At 39.1% G+C, this 21,529-nt stretch overlaps 1 protein-coding gene across 9 annotated transcripts in view; it reads right to left on the reverse strand.

Moving 5' to 3' along the window:
• Positions 1 to 5,779: 5,779 nt before the first annotated feature.
• Positions 5,780 to 21,529, reverse strand: part of LOC127578488 (dedicator of cytokinesis protein 4-like) — a 719,988-nt gene continuing 704,238 nt past the window's right edge. For 8 of the 9 annotated variants that reach the window (XM_052030584.1, XM_052030581.1, XM_052030587.1 and 5 more), the window contains one exon: positions 5,780 to 14,081. In XM_052030584.1, the coding sequence (XP_051886544.1) occupies positions 13,938 to 14,081 (144 nt within the window). In that variant the 3' untranslated portion in view covers positions 5,780 to 13,937. The remainder of the gene's footprint in view (positions 14,082 to 21,529) is intronic. The other variant, XM_052030580.1, reaches the window with a different exon arrangement.

The raw sequence follows: 21,529 nt of genomic DNA on the forward strand, positions 1-21,529 counted from the left end.
TGTGTGGGGTGGGGGGGTGGGGAGTTTATCTAAAGGATGGCGAGGTCTGCAAATCAATTCCTGAAAGGCTGGTAGAGTTGCAAACCATTTCAGATGTATCTGGATCGGCACCTGAAGAGCTGCAACCCACAAGGCTATGTCATTTTCAGCTGGCGTGTACAGAATGGGCTCCTTCTGTGCAAAATATTTCTGGTGGTTTGATATGAAATGTGTAAAACAAAAATTGAAACTATCTAAACAATATATGAATAATTCACATTTCAGTAAACTGATCATTTTAATCAAACAGTAAATTAAAGACTAGAGCTGATTACTATTAGAAAATTTGTCCTCCGCATTTATAACAGCAATGAAATCAGGTATACTTACTCTGCCGTTAGAGTCGTTATCACTTGTAAGGTTGTAACTGTCCAGCTCCACTGACTTGTGCCTTGTGCATCTAATTGACGTATACAGATGCGAACCAGTGAATCTACAGAATTGGAATGGCCGTGCGCTGAGTTAGTCACTGCAGCAAAGATAACCTTTAAAATACACTCTGGCACCTTCCTTTTTTCTTGAGCATTTGACAGAATCATTCAAAATAAATCCACCGACCAAACCTCCATACATCAGAATTTATAATAATTACTCTTTTTTTGAATAAACACTCTAGAATTATTTCTGAGCAACCACTAACCAGCTGGTTAGAGCAGTTCATTAGTGAGTCACTTGAGACTTTTGGTGTCTTAGGGTACTGTAATCAATTTCAATTCTTTTCTTTGCCTTCCCTTGGATGTTTCCTCCACTCAGCAGCACCTTGAACATGACAGTATGATTTAGATTCTTTAATTGGTGCCTACATTGCTAATGACTGGTGAGGTGTAATCCCTCCTTTCAGTTGTGAAAATCACACTTTTCTCACACACCTAAAGGAAAACGTTTGCTCTCTTGTTGGTGAACCAGCCCTCACCTCCCTCCTCTAGCCTCCTTTGTTGTTAGTATTTTTTGCTTTTCTCTTATTAATATATATAATGTGCTCTGTTGAAATTCACTACTTAGTTTCATCCAAGTTCTATATAAAGCTATTCCTGCTTCTTGCAAAGTCTCTGTTAAAATCAGAAGTGATTACACCGCCTCATGGGATAGTAAAAAGTGAGGAAGGCCATTCATGAGATCTCGGTTTATCCATAAGGAATGACCTACATTATTTGTTAAATAATTCTAGAATTTTTCCATGAACCCTCCCTGCCTGGACTTGCTACCATTACATTATAAATTACTTCAACCTAGTTTGAATTTATGCTCTTTGATCCACCCACACAGGTTGATTTAATGTATTCCAGATTGATCCTTTCCTATAAACTTACTTTTTAGTCATCTTTCCGGGCTGAAAAGCTTGTGGGCTAGAAATCCCTCTGCCTTTAATTAGATGCAGTGTGTGGGTAGCCCACATCTGTTTATCCTGGTGCCTGATTTTCAGTCATAATTTTAAGGCAACAGCCTGTGTTTTGAATGCATAATACATTATTTCCCTCATTTGTACACAGTCAGGTGTTTGTTAGTAAACCAGTACTGGCACCTCTGAAACTGCCCAGTGCTAATTAATGTCAGCTTTTAAAGGGTGTGTGGCCATTAAAGCGCAGTGCTGCTGGAACTAGTTTTGAATATTTCAACTGAGCTTCAAGAATGGATCCTGAACAGGGAGAGAGGTGGCTATTTGGACCCAAGAACAGAGCAGAAATACCTGGAATACATTAATTCCAAAACCTCAATCATGAGTTTGAGATTAGTATTTTGACACTGAAGATCAATCAAACATGGCAAGGCAACACTCACACCTCGGCCATGGCTACAGCACACTCACTGCTCACACATGCTCTTCCACCATGGCAAATACCTTTTACTTCCACCCTCCATCCACTCCTCATAATGACTTATCACATCCTTGCAGCTCATTGGCACACACTGATACTGTCATCTCCTAATGACACAGTGAGAGTCACTTTTCACTTTGCCTCGTAAGGTTGCCAGGAGTAGGAGTCAGTCTCACCCAGATACAAGTGGAACCGTTCCAGTCCCAAAGCCAAAGAGGCTGTATTTCTAGACATTTCATCACAGTACAATGGAGCCTGTAATACCCCCTCCCCAAGCATTGTAATCCCAGCAAATTGATCGCCCTCTTTTTATTCCTAAACTTCTTTGGCCTAATTTAAAGAGTTTTATAAGACATTCCTGCAGTGATAGTCTCCGTGAACATTAATGCAACATCTCCTCCTCTTTTACTTCCATCCTTATCATGCCTGAAACTTCTACATCAATCTGGTGCTGAGCAATCAATATACCATGAAGGAAGAAAAAGCAAGTAAATAATTTTGTATACTAAAGGGATGTCTTGAGCAGAGCTGAACTGCTGTAGGGTGGAACATCTCCCACTTCACAAATAGCATTGATTCCTGATGGAATCTGCCTAGTAATTGTGTGTCAGTGTGCAAACTGCATGCAGAGAATGAATTTCTGGTCTCAAATTCAAATGATGCCTCAAGATTCTGACCTTTTACACTGGCTTTCTGGCTCTTTGTATTTGAATGTCTTGCTTTTTATTTGGCAACCAGAGGTGGGTATATTTCTCAAGGCACCTCAGATCACAGCACTTTTTTTCTTCCTCTAACTTGCATTCTGTTGCTTTGTTTGTGCAGTTAAACATTTTGTTGTTGGACAAACTATTCCCACTGGGTTGGGAAACCTAGATTAGGGGGTGGCATAGTCTAAACGTTGAGCCAGTTCTTTCAGACGCTAGAGGAAGGAATAAGTTTGGAGCTCAATTCCACAAAGTGCAGTTGGTGCTGGGTCCATTGTTAATTTTAAAGTGGAACTAGAAAGATCTTTTGATAACCCACAAGAGGTATGGGGAGAAGGCAGGTACAGCTAGTTAAGTTGTTAATCATATGGAAGGGTGGAAAAGCCCAAGGGCTTGGTGACATCCTGCTTTTTCTCTGTTTCCTGATAGTATGCCTGCTCTTGGCTGGATGATGTACTGCTCCAGGCATCTCCATCAACAACTCATTGTCTTGGTCTTAGAGTTCTGGAACCCTCTATTTTCCATCAATCTTTGCTTTTTTTTGCAAACCAAACACATTTAAAACCCATTCCTGATGTGAGTTTTGAAAGGACAGAGTTGTACTGCAAGCAGAAGATGAGCTCTAGCAAAACCTGAGCTAACCAGCACTGAATGACTCGTCTAGATAGCCTGAACCTGACCTGTTGGTACTTTACGCAGTGTGTCAAAGATACTGAATTTGTGGAGTTAAATTAAATAATTGCAACAAATGGGAAATAAAGAGCAGTAGTTTGAAAATACATTCAAGGGAAAAGGGCAGTATTAGCAAAGACAGCATATACTGTCCACCCAAGTTTCTCCTTGGAATGTGATCAGTGACTCACACTGACTTCTAGTTAACGACTCTTCAATTTCAAGTTCTTGTCCTTTTTTTTAAATTTGTACATTGGTTCACCCTTGCAATATCCTCCAGCCATACTATCCTCCGGTACCTTCAAGCTCTAGGTTCCTAAATGCCCTTCCTCTCTTCCCACCCACCCCTTCTCCTTTATGATACTCTGCAAAACCTTGATTAAGTATTTGACCATCTGCTCTAATATTTCTTGCTGCATCTCATTAAAGGTGAAAGATAGATTGTTGTTATTGAGGTGGGAGTGGTAGACCACCATAAGCTGCTAAATGCAGTGTGATGTAAGTACTCCCATAGTACTGTTGGGTAGAAAGCTTCAGGGTTTTGAGTAATGGATGATATATGTCCAAGTCTATACACTTATGGTGACGGTGTGTCCATGTGCTTGCTCCAGTTCACTCTAAGTTCCCTAAAAATGTCAAGCTTAAAATTATTATTCTTGTATTTAAATTCATCCAAGGATCACTCCTTCCCATCTTTTTAACCTCTTTCAAGACCATGCCATGCTACAGCAAATGTTGGTCTTTAGTGCATCCCGTCCTCTTTCTTATGTCCTGGCACTTACTTTCATTGCTTTGCCCTACATATCAGAATTCCTCCCTTAAATTTCTACCTCCACCTCTCCAACTTGATCCATCCCTTCAGGATGTCAACAAAACCTACTTTAATCCTGCTTTTGGCCATTCTTAATAACTCCCACCATGCCTCTACATCCTTAAGCAGCATGGGATAACTTTCTGTGTTAAAACCATTATATAGATGTGTTGTATTATATTGATTGTTATCGTAAACTTGCTGAAAATCAGACACAAGTTCCTGTCTAAAGAAACAACATATTTACCATCTCACTACATATCATTAACAGAAGTTCTAGAATGTGGGAACATGTTTTGAACTTCTCAGGTTGGAGTGCATTTTGAGCAGTATGAGCAATAAAACTGAAGCTAACTGTCAGTGGACAGTTCACTTTGCAGTAGGAGATTAGAGTCTGAGCCATTTGTCTACAGTACCTTGTGAGAGTAGGGAACACTATCAATTTCATTCTCCCTCAGGTTAAGGTGAAGCATACTACCCATCTCCCGAGACTGATCCTGGTTGTTTTTTCTACAATATAATCAGAAGATACACTAGAGATGTGTATATTGCAATGATTCAATAAGTCTCTATCCTTGGAGAAATTATATGAACATTTGATCTTGAATTAAGGATGTGCTGAATCTCCATTTTGTTTTACAGATGGGCCTTTAGAGGCAATTGAAGAAATCAAAACTGGCCCATAAGCATGCTCTGAAGCAACCGTCTCATCTTAAACATCCAAAACGATTTAAACTGTATTTCATGAGATTAAAATGTAATTGCTATGGGAATAGGGTCCAATTATTTGGACTATTTCAAGCCAATACCTTGAGATTATTATTAACCCGAGCTGTATGAATGACCCTAACCAACATCATAATTCAAATTGAATTCCACTGAAGAATGTTTATTTTGGGAAATGGAGCATAAATGTATAATGTGGCATCTAACCATGATGTATCCTTAGATCATTTTTGTTTCTTTTAGATGAGATAAAAGACCTGTCACATGATTATAGGTAATGCCATGGCTAACTTCAAAAAGCAGGGTGCTCACACAACAGTTATCCCTTAATCTATATCACTAAAGCAGATTATCTGGGAATTTGTTTTATCGTCGTTAGTAGAATCTTTCCACATGCACGTTGCTTGCTATACTCCTTAGCACCGCAAGAACTGTACTTCAGAAATAATTAATTGTTTGTGAAATGCTTTGAGGTTATTGAAAGTGCGATATACGTGCAAGTTCTTTCTGTTTCTTTCTTACATGAAGTACTATAATTCAGTTCAAAATGTTATTTTGTTTTCACAACCTTGCATATTGCCCTAACTTGAATGTAGTATTTAATAGAGGATCCAGCCAAGATAAAGATCCTTGCTGATTTTGTTTTTGATCACTTCAAATCTCCCAGTGTACAGAATCACAACTGGGATTGTGACTTGGCACTCTGTGATTAGATGTACACGACTTGGGTTTGCTAAACAGAATGAAATAGTGTATCATAAAATATCATAAAGTAAAACTGGGCCAGTTTCAAATATTAAGCTGTGTAGAGGATACAATACAACTGACCAGCATGAAACCACGGCATAAGCTATTACAAGTGCTGATTGCATGTTTGTGGTTTATATTCCCTTGAGAGAGTAAGGTTCTAGAGAAATCTAATTGAGGTGTTTAAAATGATAAATGGATATAATAGGGTGCATATAAAAAAAGTTTTTTATTCTCATGGAGAAATGCATAAAAAGTACAGCATCACACGCTAGATCAGCTAGGATGGAACTTGGAAACATTTTTTCAAATAATGTGTACAGTGGTGGACATCTGGAAAACGCCAACCAAAAGGTTGTGGTCAATGTTAATTGAAAATTTCAAGACTGATATTGATTGATTGTATGTCAAATAAGGGTAGCAAAAAGTAATGGTAGATAAACAGAGTTTAGTTTGATGATCAGGTAGAATGGCCAACTCTTTAGTGTGTGATATATTGCTTCACTTAGAATAGACTAGTTGGCTTCTATTTTAAACAATCACAAGAGCGTATAATTTTGATTGATGTAATTATTTATGGCCAAATATGTATTTATCATTTCTTGAAGAATGTCGAATAATGAAATGAGACTATACAAGAATACATCATACTGTTTACATTGGCTTGATGAATAATTTATTTATAAATGGACAAAATGCTGAAAGCTTCAGCAGGTCAGGCACTATCAGTGGACAGATGAACATAATTGACATTTGGTCAAGACCCTTGATCCGAACTGGAAAAGTGAGAAGCATTATTTAAGTTGCCGAGATGAGAAAGGCGTAGGGAACACAGGGAACATCTGTGATATGATACAAACCGATGTTGTCAAGGTAACAATGACTATAAAAACGGCATTTGGAGACGGAAGAGAAAAAAGCAAAATAAATTGGACCAGAAGGATCCAGACAAACCATTGAAAGAGAAACAAAGAGATTACCAGAAATTGTTAAAACTCAATATTAAGAAATCCCAATAGTTGTAACATTTTCAAATGGAAGATGAGGTGCTGTTCCTTGACCTTACATTGGTCATACTTGGACCAGTATAAGGGGCATGGAGACAGTGAGAGAATGGGATGGAGAATTAAACTGATGTGACGCTAGAGTCTCAGAGTCACCCTTGTGGACTGAATGGACTTGGTCTGCAAAGTAGTCATCCGATCTGCGTTTGGTTTCTCCAATGTAGAGAAGACGACATTGAGAATAATGAATGTAATGTATACTAAATCAGAAGTTCTTGTGAATCACTTCTTCACCTGTAAGGACTGTTTGGATCCCTGGATGGTGGGAAGAGGGAGAAAAGCAGATGTTACATCTCTGATTGCATGGGAAAGTGCTGTGAGAGGGGGAATTGTTGTTGTAACTGCAAGAGGGGACCGCGGAGTCATGGATGGAACACATTCTTCAGGATGATGAAAGGAAAGGTGTGTCTGGTGGTGGAATTCTGGTGGAGATAGAGGAAACTATGGAGGATAATCCATTGAATGTGGAGGCTGATGGGATGGAGTAAGAATGAGGGAAATTCCTTGATCTGGTTGAGGAGAGAGGGAGTGAGAGCAGAGGAGAAACAGTTCAGAATCCTGCCGGAAGTGGAGGAACTTGGAGAATGGATTGGAGCCCTTTCAGGATGCAGAATGGGGAGGTACTTGAGATAGCTGTGGGAATTGGTGGAATTTCAATGGGATATTGCTAGCCAACCACCTCCTGAGATGGGGTTAGAGATGTCAAGAAAGGGATGGGTATAATCAGACACAGACATAAGAGCGGGATGTAAACTGGCAGAAAAGTTGATGAAATTTTTAAATTCTGTACCATTGCAGGAAGCTTCAGTCATCAATGTAACAGAAAGAAAGTTGAGGGGTAGGGCCTGAATAGAACTGTTCCATGTAATCAACAAAAGGCATGAATGGCTTAGGTCCATACAAATTCCCATAACTATGCCTTTGAACAACACCCAGTTTCTCCAGGTCAGTAAGAGTTCAGCCAGGGGAAGGAGAGCGGTGAATTAAGGGATTAGCTAAGCCTCTGTTCAGGGAAAAAATAAAGGGCCCTCAGACTATTCTGTATGGGATCGAGGTACTGAGGGATTCAATGCCTATGGTGAAGATGAGTCATTTGGCACCAGGAATCTGGAAACAAAGTGCTGGAGGGCATCAGAGGCAACAAGGATGTCAGTGGTAAGGGAATGAACAAGTGGAGAAAGTGTGGGATTAAAGTAGGAAGAAATGAGTTCTGTGGTATAAGAACAAGCTGAGAAAAAAGGAACCAGCAGAATAGAATGATCTGTGATCTTGGCTAAGAGGTAGAGGCATGTGGTGCAGCTCTGGGTGACCGTGAAGCTTGATGCCATGGAAGGAGGATCTCCCAAGGAACTGAGGTCAAGGAATATCTGAGAAGTGATGGTCTGATGGTTGCTGGTGGGATTGTGGTCCAGTGAGAGGCATTGGGGTGGTGTCTGAGAGCTGACATTAGGCTTCCACTAGGTAGCAGTTAGTTCACCAAACTACCACAGCACCGTCCTTGTTTACAGGTTTGAGGTCCAAGTCAGGGTTGGCCCTTAATGTGTGGAACACACGATGTGTGGCAAGTTCAGAGGAGTGTAGGAAAAATTCAGACTGCCACTGTTTCACTGTTAGTTGTAATGAATGTGTCTACAATGGGTAGGAGGGTAGAATGAGGGATCCAGTTGGATCAGGAATTGTGAAGAAAGGAGAAATGGCGCACAGTCTAGGGTGAGGGCCAGTCTGTAAAAGCTTCCAGTCTCTTACAGCCTGGCCTCAGAATGAACGCAAAGCTTCCAGTCTCCTACACTTTTTGTCTTCAGTCTCCTACATTGCTCTAACAGTGCCTAATATCAACTGGAGGAACAGCACTTCATCTTTTATCTGGGTAGACTACAGTCATTGTAATGTAATACTGAGTTTACACTGAGGATAATACAGAAAATTATAAGCCGGTAAGCCTCAGATCAGTGAAAGGGAAACTATTGGATAGGATTTACACACATTTGGAAAAGCATGGCTTGACTGGGGACAGCATAGCTTTGTGTGGGGCAGGTCATGTCTTACAAATTTGATTGAGTTTTTTTTGAGGAGGGGACGAAGGTGATTAATAACACTGACATCAATTGCCTTAGACTTTAGCAAGGTCCCTCCCTCACGGTAGGCTGATCCAGAAGATGAAGATGCATGGGGTCCATGGTGACTAGGTTACTTTGGATTCAGAATTGGCTTGCCCATAGGAGACAGAGTAGTAGTGGAAGGGTCTTATTCTGGTCAGGGGTCTATGACCAGTGGTGTTCCACAGGGATTGGTGCTGGGACCTCTGTTGTTTATGATGTATGTAAATAACTTTGATGTAGATGGGTGGGTTTAGTAAGTTTGAAGACGCCACAAGGATTGATGGAGTTGTGGACAGAAAGAAGGTCATAGATCAGTTACAGATATGGGCAGAGAAACAGCAGATGGAGTTTAATACGGTGACGCTAAATGTAAGGGGAAGGTATACAGTTAATGGCAGGACTCTTAATGGCATTGATGTACAGAGGGATTTTGGGTCTGTAGTCCATAGTTGCCTGAAAGTGGCTATGGAAGTAGCTAGGGTGGTAGAGGTGGTGTATGGCATACTTGCCTTCATTGTTCGGGCATTGAGTATAAGAGTAAGGAAAATGTGTTGTAGTTACATAAAGTGTTGGTTAGGCCGCGCTTGGAGCATTGTGTGCAATTCTGGTTGCCCCATTACAGAAAAGACATGGGGGCTTTGGAAAGGGCACACTCCAGCGTGTTTACTCTGGAGCGTTAGAGGCTGAGAGGAGACCTGATAGAAGTTTAGGAAAGGCATAGATAGGGTAGGCAGTCAGAATCTTTTTTCCAGGGTAGTAATGTCAAGTACTTAAGGATATGCATTAAGTACTTAAGGACACGCATTTAATGTGAGAGGGTGAAAGTTTAAAGGAGATTTGCGTGACAAGTTTTTTCTACACACACACACACACACACACACACACACACACACACACACACACACAGAGTAGTAGGTGCATATACGATGGTAGTGTTTAAGAAGGTTTTAGATAGACACATACATATGCAGGGAATGGAGGGATGTACAGGCAGAAGAGACCTAGTTTAATTTGGCATTGTGTTCCGTGCAGACATCATGGGCTGAATGGCCTGTTCTATATTCTATGTTAAAACAATTTCAGGTAACTTTTTTTTCCTCTTTCTCTCCATGGATCTGCTATAACTTTCTGGTTCAGTTTTTTTCATTATTCTTTTCTGTCTCCAACTGCTGTTTTTTTTCGTAAAGTGATCGCTGCCTTGACAACTTTGGATTGCACATGATCATGGACATTCCCTCTGTTCTTGCCCCCTCTCTGCAACTTAAACACATTTGATTTCTCACTTTTCCAGCTGTTACAAAAGACCCTTGACTTGAAATGTTTCACCCCCCCTCCCACACCAAAAGACCTACTGAGTGGTTTAGCATTTGCAAATTTTTTGCTCCAGTTAACTTATTGTGCATACCTGTACTCAGTCACAGATATTTGTGACAAACTGCAATTTATTTGGTGAAGGAAACTAAAGCAGAATTTTGTACAACAACAAAATACCATATTTACACATTTTTATTATTTTTTTCAATATTTCTTTTTAACCAGACCCAACCAACTAACTTATGCATATCATGTGAATCCTATTGGTATGTTGCTTTTTACAATGTGTGCTTAACACTAGACCATTGAATATATAAAAGGAGTGCCAATTATTTTAAAAGTACTTTTGATAAGAATATTAAAATAACAGTAATTGCACAACTGCAGAACTGTCTACCACAGACTGATAATGAAGATAATATTCTGTAGGAACTTCATGGTACAGAGCACTTTAGGATTAGTACGGGGTAGAATGTCTTTTAAAATTCTAAAATAAAAGCAGACTTCAAGATTTATTCAATATCAACTCTTCATAGAGAAATGGTCTTGTTTGTCCTCATCTTTCAACATTTCTTCTCACTTGTATCATACTATGTAAAATAAATTGTAATTTGCATATGACGTAGACTTATTTATCACTATTTGTAGCATTTTAATTGCCAATCATCCTTCTCTAATTTTTGAAAGGACCATAATTATGTCTTAACTCTAGTTCTGCTCTCACATTATTTGCTTGTCGTCCCTGAGCTATGATAACCAGGCTTTAGGTTTGCCTATGATTTGTTTACACGAGGTGCTCTTCTCCAGTGAAGTTGAATGGCAGTTATTTGCATGTTCTTCTTATCTTCAATGAGCAACTACACCAAGAGGTAGTAAAGGCGTTGTTCAAACAACACTGCAGAGTACAGAATCCAACAGTTTGGCCACCAAACCACTTCCTTCCAGTACTTTTTGAAAAGATATGGAATACATAATCTATTATTTTAATAGTCTATATTGTATGCCTGGATGCTCTATGGAGAAAAAAGTTCACACAATTATCCCAGATCCATTATCTTCAATACAACTATTTGCCTTGTCTTTCTTTTAAGTTTTGGTGCCCCTTCCAGAGTTAACTATTTTTAGTCAGAAATACAAATAGCAACAAATTTTTTAAAAAATACTTTGAATACCTCACAACTCCTATGATTCAGCTGCTCCGCACTGAAAATCCACCATTTATGGAATTTGAGTTAAGGCTCTGTTAATATTTGTCACATATGCTTCTTAAGTGTTTTAAATACCTTGATTTAGCAGGGTTGAAGTGGCTGAAATAATATCTTAGCTTGGCATGTGCACAGACCCCTTGGACACCACTATTGGTAGGTGTCATTGTGTTATCATCTAACATGTACACTTTTACATTGCTCATCAATGAGTCCCAAGAATCCTGAAAGTTATTTCCTTCCCTGTTGTTGAAATGATTGCCAGTTTAAATCACAGGGATCGAACTTATGTTCATTCCTGTTTGCATTAAAGACCATCTTAATAAGTGATGAATTTATCTATTGAAGCATCTAGGAGGTGGGAAGGGGAAAGATTGTTTTGAGTTTTGAATAAAAATAGAAATAAGCTGTATTTACATAACCTAAAATACAGATGAGGTGAAATCAATAAGCCTCCTCATGACTCTGTTTAAAGATTAGACTAAATATGGTCAGGACCTCGGAGAGTCCAAACAGTCTTGCAGGCTATTCACATTCAGAAGCTGCCAGGTCAGGGAAGTTTTTCTTGTTGAAAAATTATACTTTTGTGAATCCCTGTGGTAAAATTAACCTTTATAATTATCATGAAGTAAACATTAAAAGGAGTCATTTTCAGTTCTTTTAGATAAAATACTGTCTTTTATGGTCATAATTTTCTAAGCTGTTGAGAAACAGGAAATTTTTATTTTCCTTGAAGTAAAATATTAAAGCAAAGACTTGCAAAATCTAGTTCAGAGGTATGTTGAGTTCACAAAACCTCCATTAAAAATATTTAACATTTATACTTTGAATGGAATGTCTGCTTAATTATCAGACTATTAGGGTGCAGAGCAGAGGATTTGTTTGTTGTTACCCAGTGATGACTTGGCTTTATACTAACCATCCTCGACTAACCTACCTCCACTGCTCAACATTGATCACTGACAACAAAGATCAAGACCCCTGAAAGTGTAGATCAGTTTTTATATCTCAGGGATTGCCTCTCAATGAGGGAAAACATCATTGATGCAATTCTATAGTCTTCAGTGGTGCCAGCACAACCCTTGGCTATGTGAGGAAAGATGTTTGAAGATCTCAAGCCAGGTAGTGAGCTGATAGTCTACCTGATCCCCGGCCTCTTTTAAACTTCAGAGATAACTACTTACAACAGACATGTCAAAGAGGCAACACCAACATTTCATTTCAAAATCAGGGTATGAACCAACATCAGCTGATCTTCTGGGTTAACATCTAGAGCACTGAAGCTCTTCTTATACTCGACCATCTCCAATGGGCAAGTCACATTGTTCACATGACCTGCACACCAAGCATCTTACTGCAAGCTTTGTAACTACAAAAGATTACCACAACAGAGAAAATGTTTCAAGGGTTTTTGTCAAAATCTGCTTGGAAAAAAAATGTAGCATCTTTACTAACCCTTGGGAATATCTGTCCTGTGTCTGATTAGCATGGAGAAGGACCATCTGAGATGGCACTGAGAATCCCAGCGAAAATGGAAGAAAGCACACCACCTGACATACAACAGTGCACTGTCTCCATTTGTAGATCACACACAGGTTTCATCAGCCACTTCACAGAACAAGAGTGGGAGCAAGTCACCCTTCACCTCTCAGGGACTGTCTAAGAAGAAGAAAGAGGATGATAGTACTAATCCAGTGAAAATATTAAATGCCCTTGCTAAGTCAAAGAAGATAAAGTTCCTTTAATTCTGTCCCATGAATATCATTCTCCAAAGACTATCCTTGTAGTGTGCAATATTGTACAACCTACACTTGCCCATGTTGTCCTCTTTATAATGTCATTATTTTTAATGTGGTGGTAATCTGCAGGCAGCTATGAGAGACTGGTTTGAATTCATACATTTCAGGTTAGATCTTTATGGGGTGGCAAAAGAAGAGGTGATATTCATTTTCTTAATTTAGGCTGGGTTTAGGCCTAAGGTTCACAAGTGAAAGAACATTGTTTTTATACCAGCTTCAACCACTTAGGCTAAGAATGTCCAGGCCCTAAACAACTTATCTTTTATGTCAGAGAAGGAACTTGGGCACAATTTTACTGATATCTGGTGACTCCTACACATGTGGACTGGATCTTCTGTCCACTTCCCCTGCATCATGGGGATCTGTTACCTGTGCTGGTTGAGTTCAGCAACAAATGTCTTTGTGGCAAATGAAAGGATCAAAATCTTGTTCAGTCAGAGCTGATGGAAAGAAACAGATAAAGTTTATAAACATGTTTCCATCTATTTGGATCATGAGGAGTTCTTTCAAGCATGAATTGGTGCAATCTGACCCAGTAAATAATAGGTTTTGGCCCACAATTTAAAGATTTTGTTCTTCCACAGTCATGCTGACAAAGTGGGCCCTCATCTTAACATCATATCGATGACATCAAATGTTTCCTAAAGGCTTAATTGGAAGAAAAGGAGTTGGAGTTATTGGACTCCATTGGAATTTCACTGACATTTCCTTTTAAATTCAGATTTCTGGCTCAAAAAGCAGGTATATTATTCAAAATCAGCAACTAATACAACTAAAACAGTAGTAAGAATCAAATAAACATGTTCTATGTGATAGAGTACACTACAGAAGTATTCCATGTGTGTAAAATGTGCAATGTAATGAAATGTTGCAAAGCACTTCTGCAATTAGAAGAACAGCTAGTCAATCATGCTGGAACCTTGCTTCATTCAGCCACCTGCTAACTTGATGCTGCATCAACAGATTCATCATCCTGAGACATCAGAGGTCTCCGTTTCTCAGGCAGTTGTGCTTGTAACTTCATCCAGCGATTGGGGGGCCAGATGATGTGTGAAGCACGGGCATGAACCAGTCCAAGTGAAACCTGTAAAAGAGAATGTAAAACTCAAAATAGCAATATTAACATTCCATTGCTGTAGAAGTTCTGTTTTGGGTGCAATTGTGGATGTTGGTGCAAAGGGCTCCTAAAATTGCATCTTACTGATTAAAATAATTTTCCACAGATTCTAAATTTTTTATATAAGTATTAGTTAAATGCTTTAAAAATATTCATTGCCACATTTAAGGGTTGTGAGTTGAAGTTTGATTAAAGGAACTGAAAATTGGTGACCACTGGGGGATAAAACAAGCATTTTGCTTAATTGTTAATCCACCTCATAAGTAACGTGATGTTGAATTACCAAGTCTTTTAAAATGTATACAACTTAATTTCAAATTAAATTGAGTACAGCAGTCCATTTGATAGTTAATGGGAAAAAAATTACATTCAGATCTTTTAGAATGTATGTATTAATATTGTTGCATGCAAAAAATTTAGCTTAGTTTTAGAATTTCATAATGGTCTCCAAACACACACAGTGCAAACTCCCAATTAGTCAGCTTTCCTCATAGTGGATGAAAGGCTGTGCAGATAGCCTGCAACCAAGCCTATACACTGATGTTAAGTAGCTGCTAGATAGCACCAGAGAATGTACCCTTATTTTCCATCTCCTTTTATGGCATCTTTTTCTCTTTTACAGCATGTTTCAAATGGAAAATTTACCTAATGGATGTTGTGTATGAAAACATTGAAATATTTTCCAATTTAGCTCTGTGGTTACAGTAAATTCCAGTACAAAATGCTGTAGAAAATTGGTACCTCTATGCAAATGTAACCAATGCTCCGGCTATTCACTGAGAGCAAAATTTGACCCACTAAGCTTAAATTTAGATTGAATTCTAATGCTGAACAATTTAAAGAACTCCTAATATAATTTAAACTCATCTTAAAAACATTTTCAACTGTACATTAATTTTCTTTGCAAACAATGTGATTAATGTCCATAAATATCCAATTAAATTTCACATTAACCACTCAGTTTAAATTTGTCAAGGTTCAGTGACTGAGTCTTTTAAAAATCTGGATAAGAAGATCAATTCCTCAACAGCTTGGTTGTGAGGATGGCATACAACAGGCTGATATGCTAGGGCATGTTGATGTGTGGAAAGAGGATGTGCTGGAACTTTTGAAAAACATTAGGATAGATAAGTCACCAGGGCCAGATGGGATATATCTGAGGTTACTATAGGAAGTGAGGGAAGAGATTGCTGTGCCTTTGGTGACGATCTTTGCATCCTCATTGGCCACAGGAGTAGTGCCAGATGATTGGAGGGTGGCAAATGTCGTTCTTTTGTTTAAGAAAGGGAGTAGGGATAACCCTGGGAATTGCAGACCAGTGAGTCTTACTTCAGTGGTGGGCAAATTACTGGAGAACATTCTTGGAGACAGGATTTATGGACATTTAGAGAAGCACAGGCTGATTAGGGACAGTCAGCATGGCTTTGTGAGAGGCACGTCGTGTCTCACGAGCCTGATTGAATCCTTTGAGGATGTGACAAAGCAGTGTATGTGGTGTACATGGATTTTAGTAAGGCATTTGATCAGGTTCATCATGAAAGGCTCATTCAGAAAGTCAGGAGGCATGGGATCCAGGGAAACTTGGCTGTGTGGATTCAGAATTGGCTCACCCAAAGAAGACAGACAGTGGTAGATGGAGGTCGGTGACCAGTGGTGTTCCGCAGGGATCTGTTCTGGGACCCCTGCTCTTTGTGATTTTTATAAATGACTTGGATGAGGATGTGGAAGGGTGGGTTAGTAAGTTTGCAGATGACACAAAGGTTGGTGGTGTTGTGGATAGTGTAGAAGGTTGCTGTAGGTTCCAACAGGTCATTGATAGGATGCAGAGCTGGGCTGAGAAGTGGCAGATGTTCAACCCGGAAAAGTGCTAAGTGATACACTTTGGAAGATCGAATTTGAAGGCAGAATATAAGGTTAATGGCAGGGCTCTTAGCAGTGTGGAGGAACAGAGGGATCTTGGGGTCCACATCCATAGATCCCTCAAGTTTGCCACGCAGGTCGATAGGCTTGTTAAGAAGGCGTATGGTGTGTTGGCCTTCATTAGTCGGGGTATTGAGTTCAAGAGCCGTGAGGTAATGTTGCAGCTCTATAGAATTCTGGTTAGACCACACTTGGAATATTGTGTTCAGTTCTGGTCACCTCATTATTAGGAAGGATGTGGAAGCTTTAGAGAGGGTGCAGAGGAGATTTACAGGATGCTGCCTGGATTGGAGAGCATGTCTTATGAGGATAGGTTGAGTGAGCTTGGGCTTTTCTCTTTGGAGAGGAGGAAAATGAGAGGTGACTTGATAGAGGTGTACAAGATGATAAGAGGCATAGATTGAGCAGACAGTCAGAGACTTTTTCTCAGGGTGAAAATGGCTAACATGAGGGGACATAATTTTAAGGTGATTGGAGGAAGGTATAAGGGGACGTCAGGGGTATGTATTTTTTTACACAGAGAGTGGCGGGTGCGTGGAATGCACTGCCAGCAGAGATTGTGGGGACAGATACATTAGGGACATTTAAGAGACTCTTAGATAGACAAATCAATGATAGAAAAATGGAGGGCTATGTGGGAGGGAAGGGTTAGATAGATCTTAGAGCAGGATAAAATGCCGACATAACCTCGTGGGCTGAAGGGCCTGTTACGTTCTATGTTCTAACAGCTGATGGATCACATTGGTAACCTGAATAACAATGTAATCAAATATAAGAATTTCAACTGTACCAGAAGCCCCTCTGTAAAAACAAAAATTGTATTGTTCTTGACTCATATAAAAAAGGTTTATTGAGCATCATAAATGAAGATGTTTCTCTGTTAAACTGGGGACTACAAGCGCGCCTTTCCAATCCTCGCAGACTAGTATTCACAAAGAAAGAAGTAAATAGGAACTCATACTGAGGAAGGCCATTATACATGTTTCAATCCCTTCATTGTTCATTAAGAATTACAAGGTTGCCCATTAACTGTTTTATGTATTAGCAGAAGAAATAGAGGCAGTGAAAACTTGAGCACTAGGACTGAAGGAACCCATATGCCTTCCCGCTACTAAAAATTAACTTTAAAGATGAATCTGTCCTAAATACAGGATGACAGTTCCAAAGAGTGCAATATGATTCTGCTTTTAGCATCCAGTCAAAACTTATTCCACTGTGAGTTTGAATGCATTTTTGGGGTGTGCTTTCACCCTCTGAGACAGCATGGAGTTTTGTGCCATGTGAAGAAAACTTTTGTTGTATGGATTTTGCCCTTTAGAAGTCGGATTATGGTTGCCCAATACCATTTTTACTTTGCCTTAGCTAAGAGAACTGTCACCACAAATCTGGTAGGACATAAACTTAGTGGGATGTGGTGAAATTTCATTTTTTTTTATTTGTATGTTTTAACTGAAATGAGCAAAGGTGTGACTGTCATTCTTCTGTTTTAGAGCACTTAACTTAAAATGTTATTGAAAGTTTATTTTTCCACATAATTTGCTGTTCTGGTCGTTGTTAGATAACAAAACTACATTTTCAGAATAAATGCACTTTGATAATCCCTCAAAATCCATATTTTATAAGAATTTATTAATAACTCAACACAATTATATTTAAATAATATTTTCATATTTCATTTATTATTTGACTACTGTTAATCTAGTTAAATAATCAAATTCTAACCTAACAGAATTAATGTAAAAATTCCAACTTTACAGCTTTCATTGTTCCAAAATTTATTTCTACTTGAAATGATTATTGAGGCAATTAAAAATTGTTATTCAATATGCCTGGAGTTAACTTATCATAATTTTTCAGCATGGTCCTCCTAATGTGAAGTCCTGACATGGCAGAGCCTGATACTAATCAGAGCCAAGCAGAAATGCTAAAAAATCATTTCCTCTACTGAAGATATCATATAGAAAAGAAGATCTATGTATTAGACTGCGATTATACTGCAGGCACCCGTCTTTGTTCTGGGAAATGTAATGCACAACCACCACACAGTACTTATAATGCAGATGTGCATCCATCCATACTGGAATAAAATTAGCTTAGCCTCAAAGAAACTTGCTGATGCATGTTTGGACATGAGTGCTTGATTAGGCTGACGATATTAAAATAACTTCATACACTGTATTTTAAAAGTTCCCAAGCTGTTTTATAGTGTGAATCTCAAAGAGATGTGAGAAAGTTGCCTCCCAGATTTTTCACCCTTATTAGCTTTAGAGCATTGGAAGTACCCCCAGGAATATTACATTGAATCTATAGTGAAACATTTAAAAAGCTTAAAATTGACAAATAACTGCAGATTTAACCTTAACTTATGATTCAGATGTTGGCTATAAAATCCCATTTTGTTTTTGCAGTTTATTATATTGTCTAAGAAATTTTGAAGAGATTATTGCTTGGCAATAACTCCTGGGTATTCTTTATTCCCTCTGGAACCAATGAAATACTGACTGATATGAAACAACTAAAACAGAACAAATTATGCTTCCTACTTCCATCCTCCCACCTAGTTTATTGTTGAAATCTAATTTGAAAGTTTATCCCACTAAGAACAATTGATTGCTAGAGATTCACTAAATTTTATTGCTGAGTTTTGGGTCAGCAATTTGGCACCAGCACTTTAAGGCCAGGCTTCAGACTGAAATACTGGATACGGGAAGCAATAGAAATCCAGCCAATCATCTTGGTTTCATTTGATAATCAATTTGTACCAGAATAATAGTTGTGTGTGCTGAAGTTTCTGCATCTCTTATAGTTCACATCATACCGGATGTTTATATATTTAAAAAAAACTGTGTCTGCAGTCCTCCGAAGACCAGAGATAGAGGAATTTAGTTATTCCACTCAGAACATCATTTTGCAAAATAAACCAAAGTCCACAAATATGACTGCCTCTAAATTCTGCCTCAAGGATATTTGTAATTAGTCATGTTCCCAATTACACTTTTAATCTGATGTCATTTTAGATTAATGACAATTCCGATTACCTTTTGTAGTGTAAACATATTAATGCAAAGTAGATTAGTCTTGCACTACTCCAACATGCAGCATGACATTGAAGTGACTTTCAAACATATCCTTTCAGCAAAATGTATACAGGGAACTGTGAAGAACATGAATTAGCTTTTACTATCTTGGGCAAACTTCTGGAACATGGATAAGATTATACTGTAATCAAAATAAAAATGGCATTTCACAGTTTAACCAGAGAATACTGAAAATTAAGATATTCTTTATGGTCTCTTATGTATTTATACTTCTAGGACATATTCATCCAACATTAAAGATACAAAGAATGTCATTTCTCCAGATGCTTTGCCAAAGGAATTTCCAATATTATGAAGGAAATACTAAAGTTACTGTTCTTTTACCAAATACTATGTAACAACAGCCTAGACAGAAATTGGGTTTTACAAATCGGTTTTGTGCAGCCTCTGTATTCTTTGATATAGATGCTTTGCTGTTGCATTTTAACATTGTGTAAATAACACCTTGGTTCCAATTTTAATCCAGCCTGCCTCTCGGGACTGATGTTCACAAGTTGCAAAATGGTGGCCAGGTGGAAACCTGTGTTCTTGTACTTATCCTTTAAACTCAAAGGTTGGAGTGAAATGGGGATGGGATCAGGCAACAATGGGGCAGGTGCCAGATATGGCAGTGAGGAGTTGGTAGCAGAAGGGGACCCTGTTCCCACTCTGCTACTGAGGGTGGCAGCAGGGTCTTGGAGGCACCAAAAGAATAAGAACAAGATCCTCGAGGTGGCAATGGGCAGAGAGCAGGTTTCCCGAAGAGTAGGAACGGGGTTTAGAGAGGGCTGGAGAGTGAGAGTTGGATCTAGAAGAGCCAGAGGAGCGGAAGCAGGGTCTTGGAAGCAGTGGCGGGGTGTGGAGTCTGCGTAATGGCAGTGAGAGGTTTGAATCCTGCAGGCAGTGGTTGGGGTGGGGGTCCTAGAAGTGGTAGTGTGGGACAGTGTTAGGCCAGATGGGTAACAGCAGTATCATACTATTTGTAAGGCGTAGGTGAGACTTGTATTAGATTGGGTAAAAGGTGGCTAGAATTGAAACATTTAGGATATTAAAACATGGAGACTGATGGGACAATGAGATTAGTCTGGGGGGCTGGTGGGGGGGGGGGGGGGATCTAAAGAGTATGAGAAGACTGGCCGGGATATAAAAGTTGCAAGGAGGAAGGGAGATCAATGTATCATATTGTAGAAAAGTAGAGGCACATATGGTCCAAGGGAGATTGGCAAATTTGATCCAAAATTGCAGAGGAGGATGATTGGTAGGTGCTTTTGAGACAGTTTCTATAGGGTTCCACATAGTTCAGTACTTGGTCTTTTTTTGTTGTATGTATTAATCATTTAGACAAATGTAGGAGGTATCATAAAGGAGTCTACAGATAATACAAAAACTGGTTGTGCGGTTTAAAGGGAAGAGGTAGGCTGTTGACTTCAGTCAGATAAAAATAATGTGGCCGATTGGGCAGAAAAAGTGGTAAATGGAATTTAATACCAAGAAGAGTGAGATTATGTTTCCAGGAAATGTAACGGAATGTACATTGAACGGGAGGGATATTGTGAAATATAAAGGATCAGAGGGACCTTGGACTGCAAATCCATTGATCCTGAAAGGCAGCAGGATAGGTATTTACAGTGGTTAGAAAGTCAAACAAAATACTTCCTTTATCAGCTGAAGGCGGTTATACTGGAATTGCGTGCACTACTTGTTTGGCCACTGCTTGTACAGTTCTGTTATTGCATTACAAGGAAGATATGATTGCACTGGAAAGGAGTGAAAAAGATTTACAAAAGAATTGCTAAGACTCTAGATATGTGGAAAGCTTGGGTAGGCTGTTTTATTTGGAACCAAGGAAGATCACAAGACAAAGGAGCAGAAGTAGGCCATTCAGCCCACTGAGTCTGCTCCATGAGCTAAACTAAAACTATTCTTATCTAGCCCCAATTTCTGGCCTTTTCCCTATATCCCTTGATACCTTGACTAATTAGATACCTATCAATCTCCTCCTTAAACACCCCCAATGATCGGGCCTCCACAGCTGTATGTGGCAAAGAATTCCATAAATCCACGACCCTCTGGCTAAAGAAGTTTCTCCTCATTTCTGTTCTAAATGGGTACCCTCTAATTCTAAGACTGTGCCCTCTAGTCCTGGACTCACCCACGAAGGGAAACAGTTTAACCACGTCTACTCTGTCCAGTCCTTTCAACATTCGAAATGTTTCTATGAGGTCCCCTCTCATTCTTCTGTACTCCAGTGAGTACAGTCCAAGAGCTGACAAACGCTCATCGTATGAAAGCCCTTTCATTCCGGGAATCATCCTTGTAAATCTTCTCTGAACCCTCTACAACATCAGTACATCCTTCCTAAGATAAGGGGCCCAAAACTGCACACGATTGAGGAGAGATGTAATTGAAGTGTCTAAA

The sequence above is a fragment of the Pristis pectinata genome, chromosome 15, assembly GCF_009764475.1.
Source record: "Pristis pectinata isolate sPriPec2 chromosome 15, sPriPec2.1.pri, whole genome shotgun sequence".
NCBI lineage: Eukaryota > Metazoa > Chordata > Chondrichthyes > Rhinopristiformes > Pristidae > Pristis > Pristis pectinata.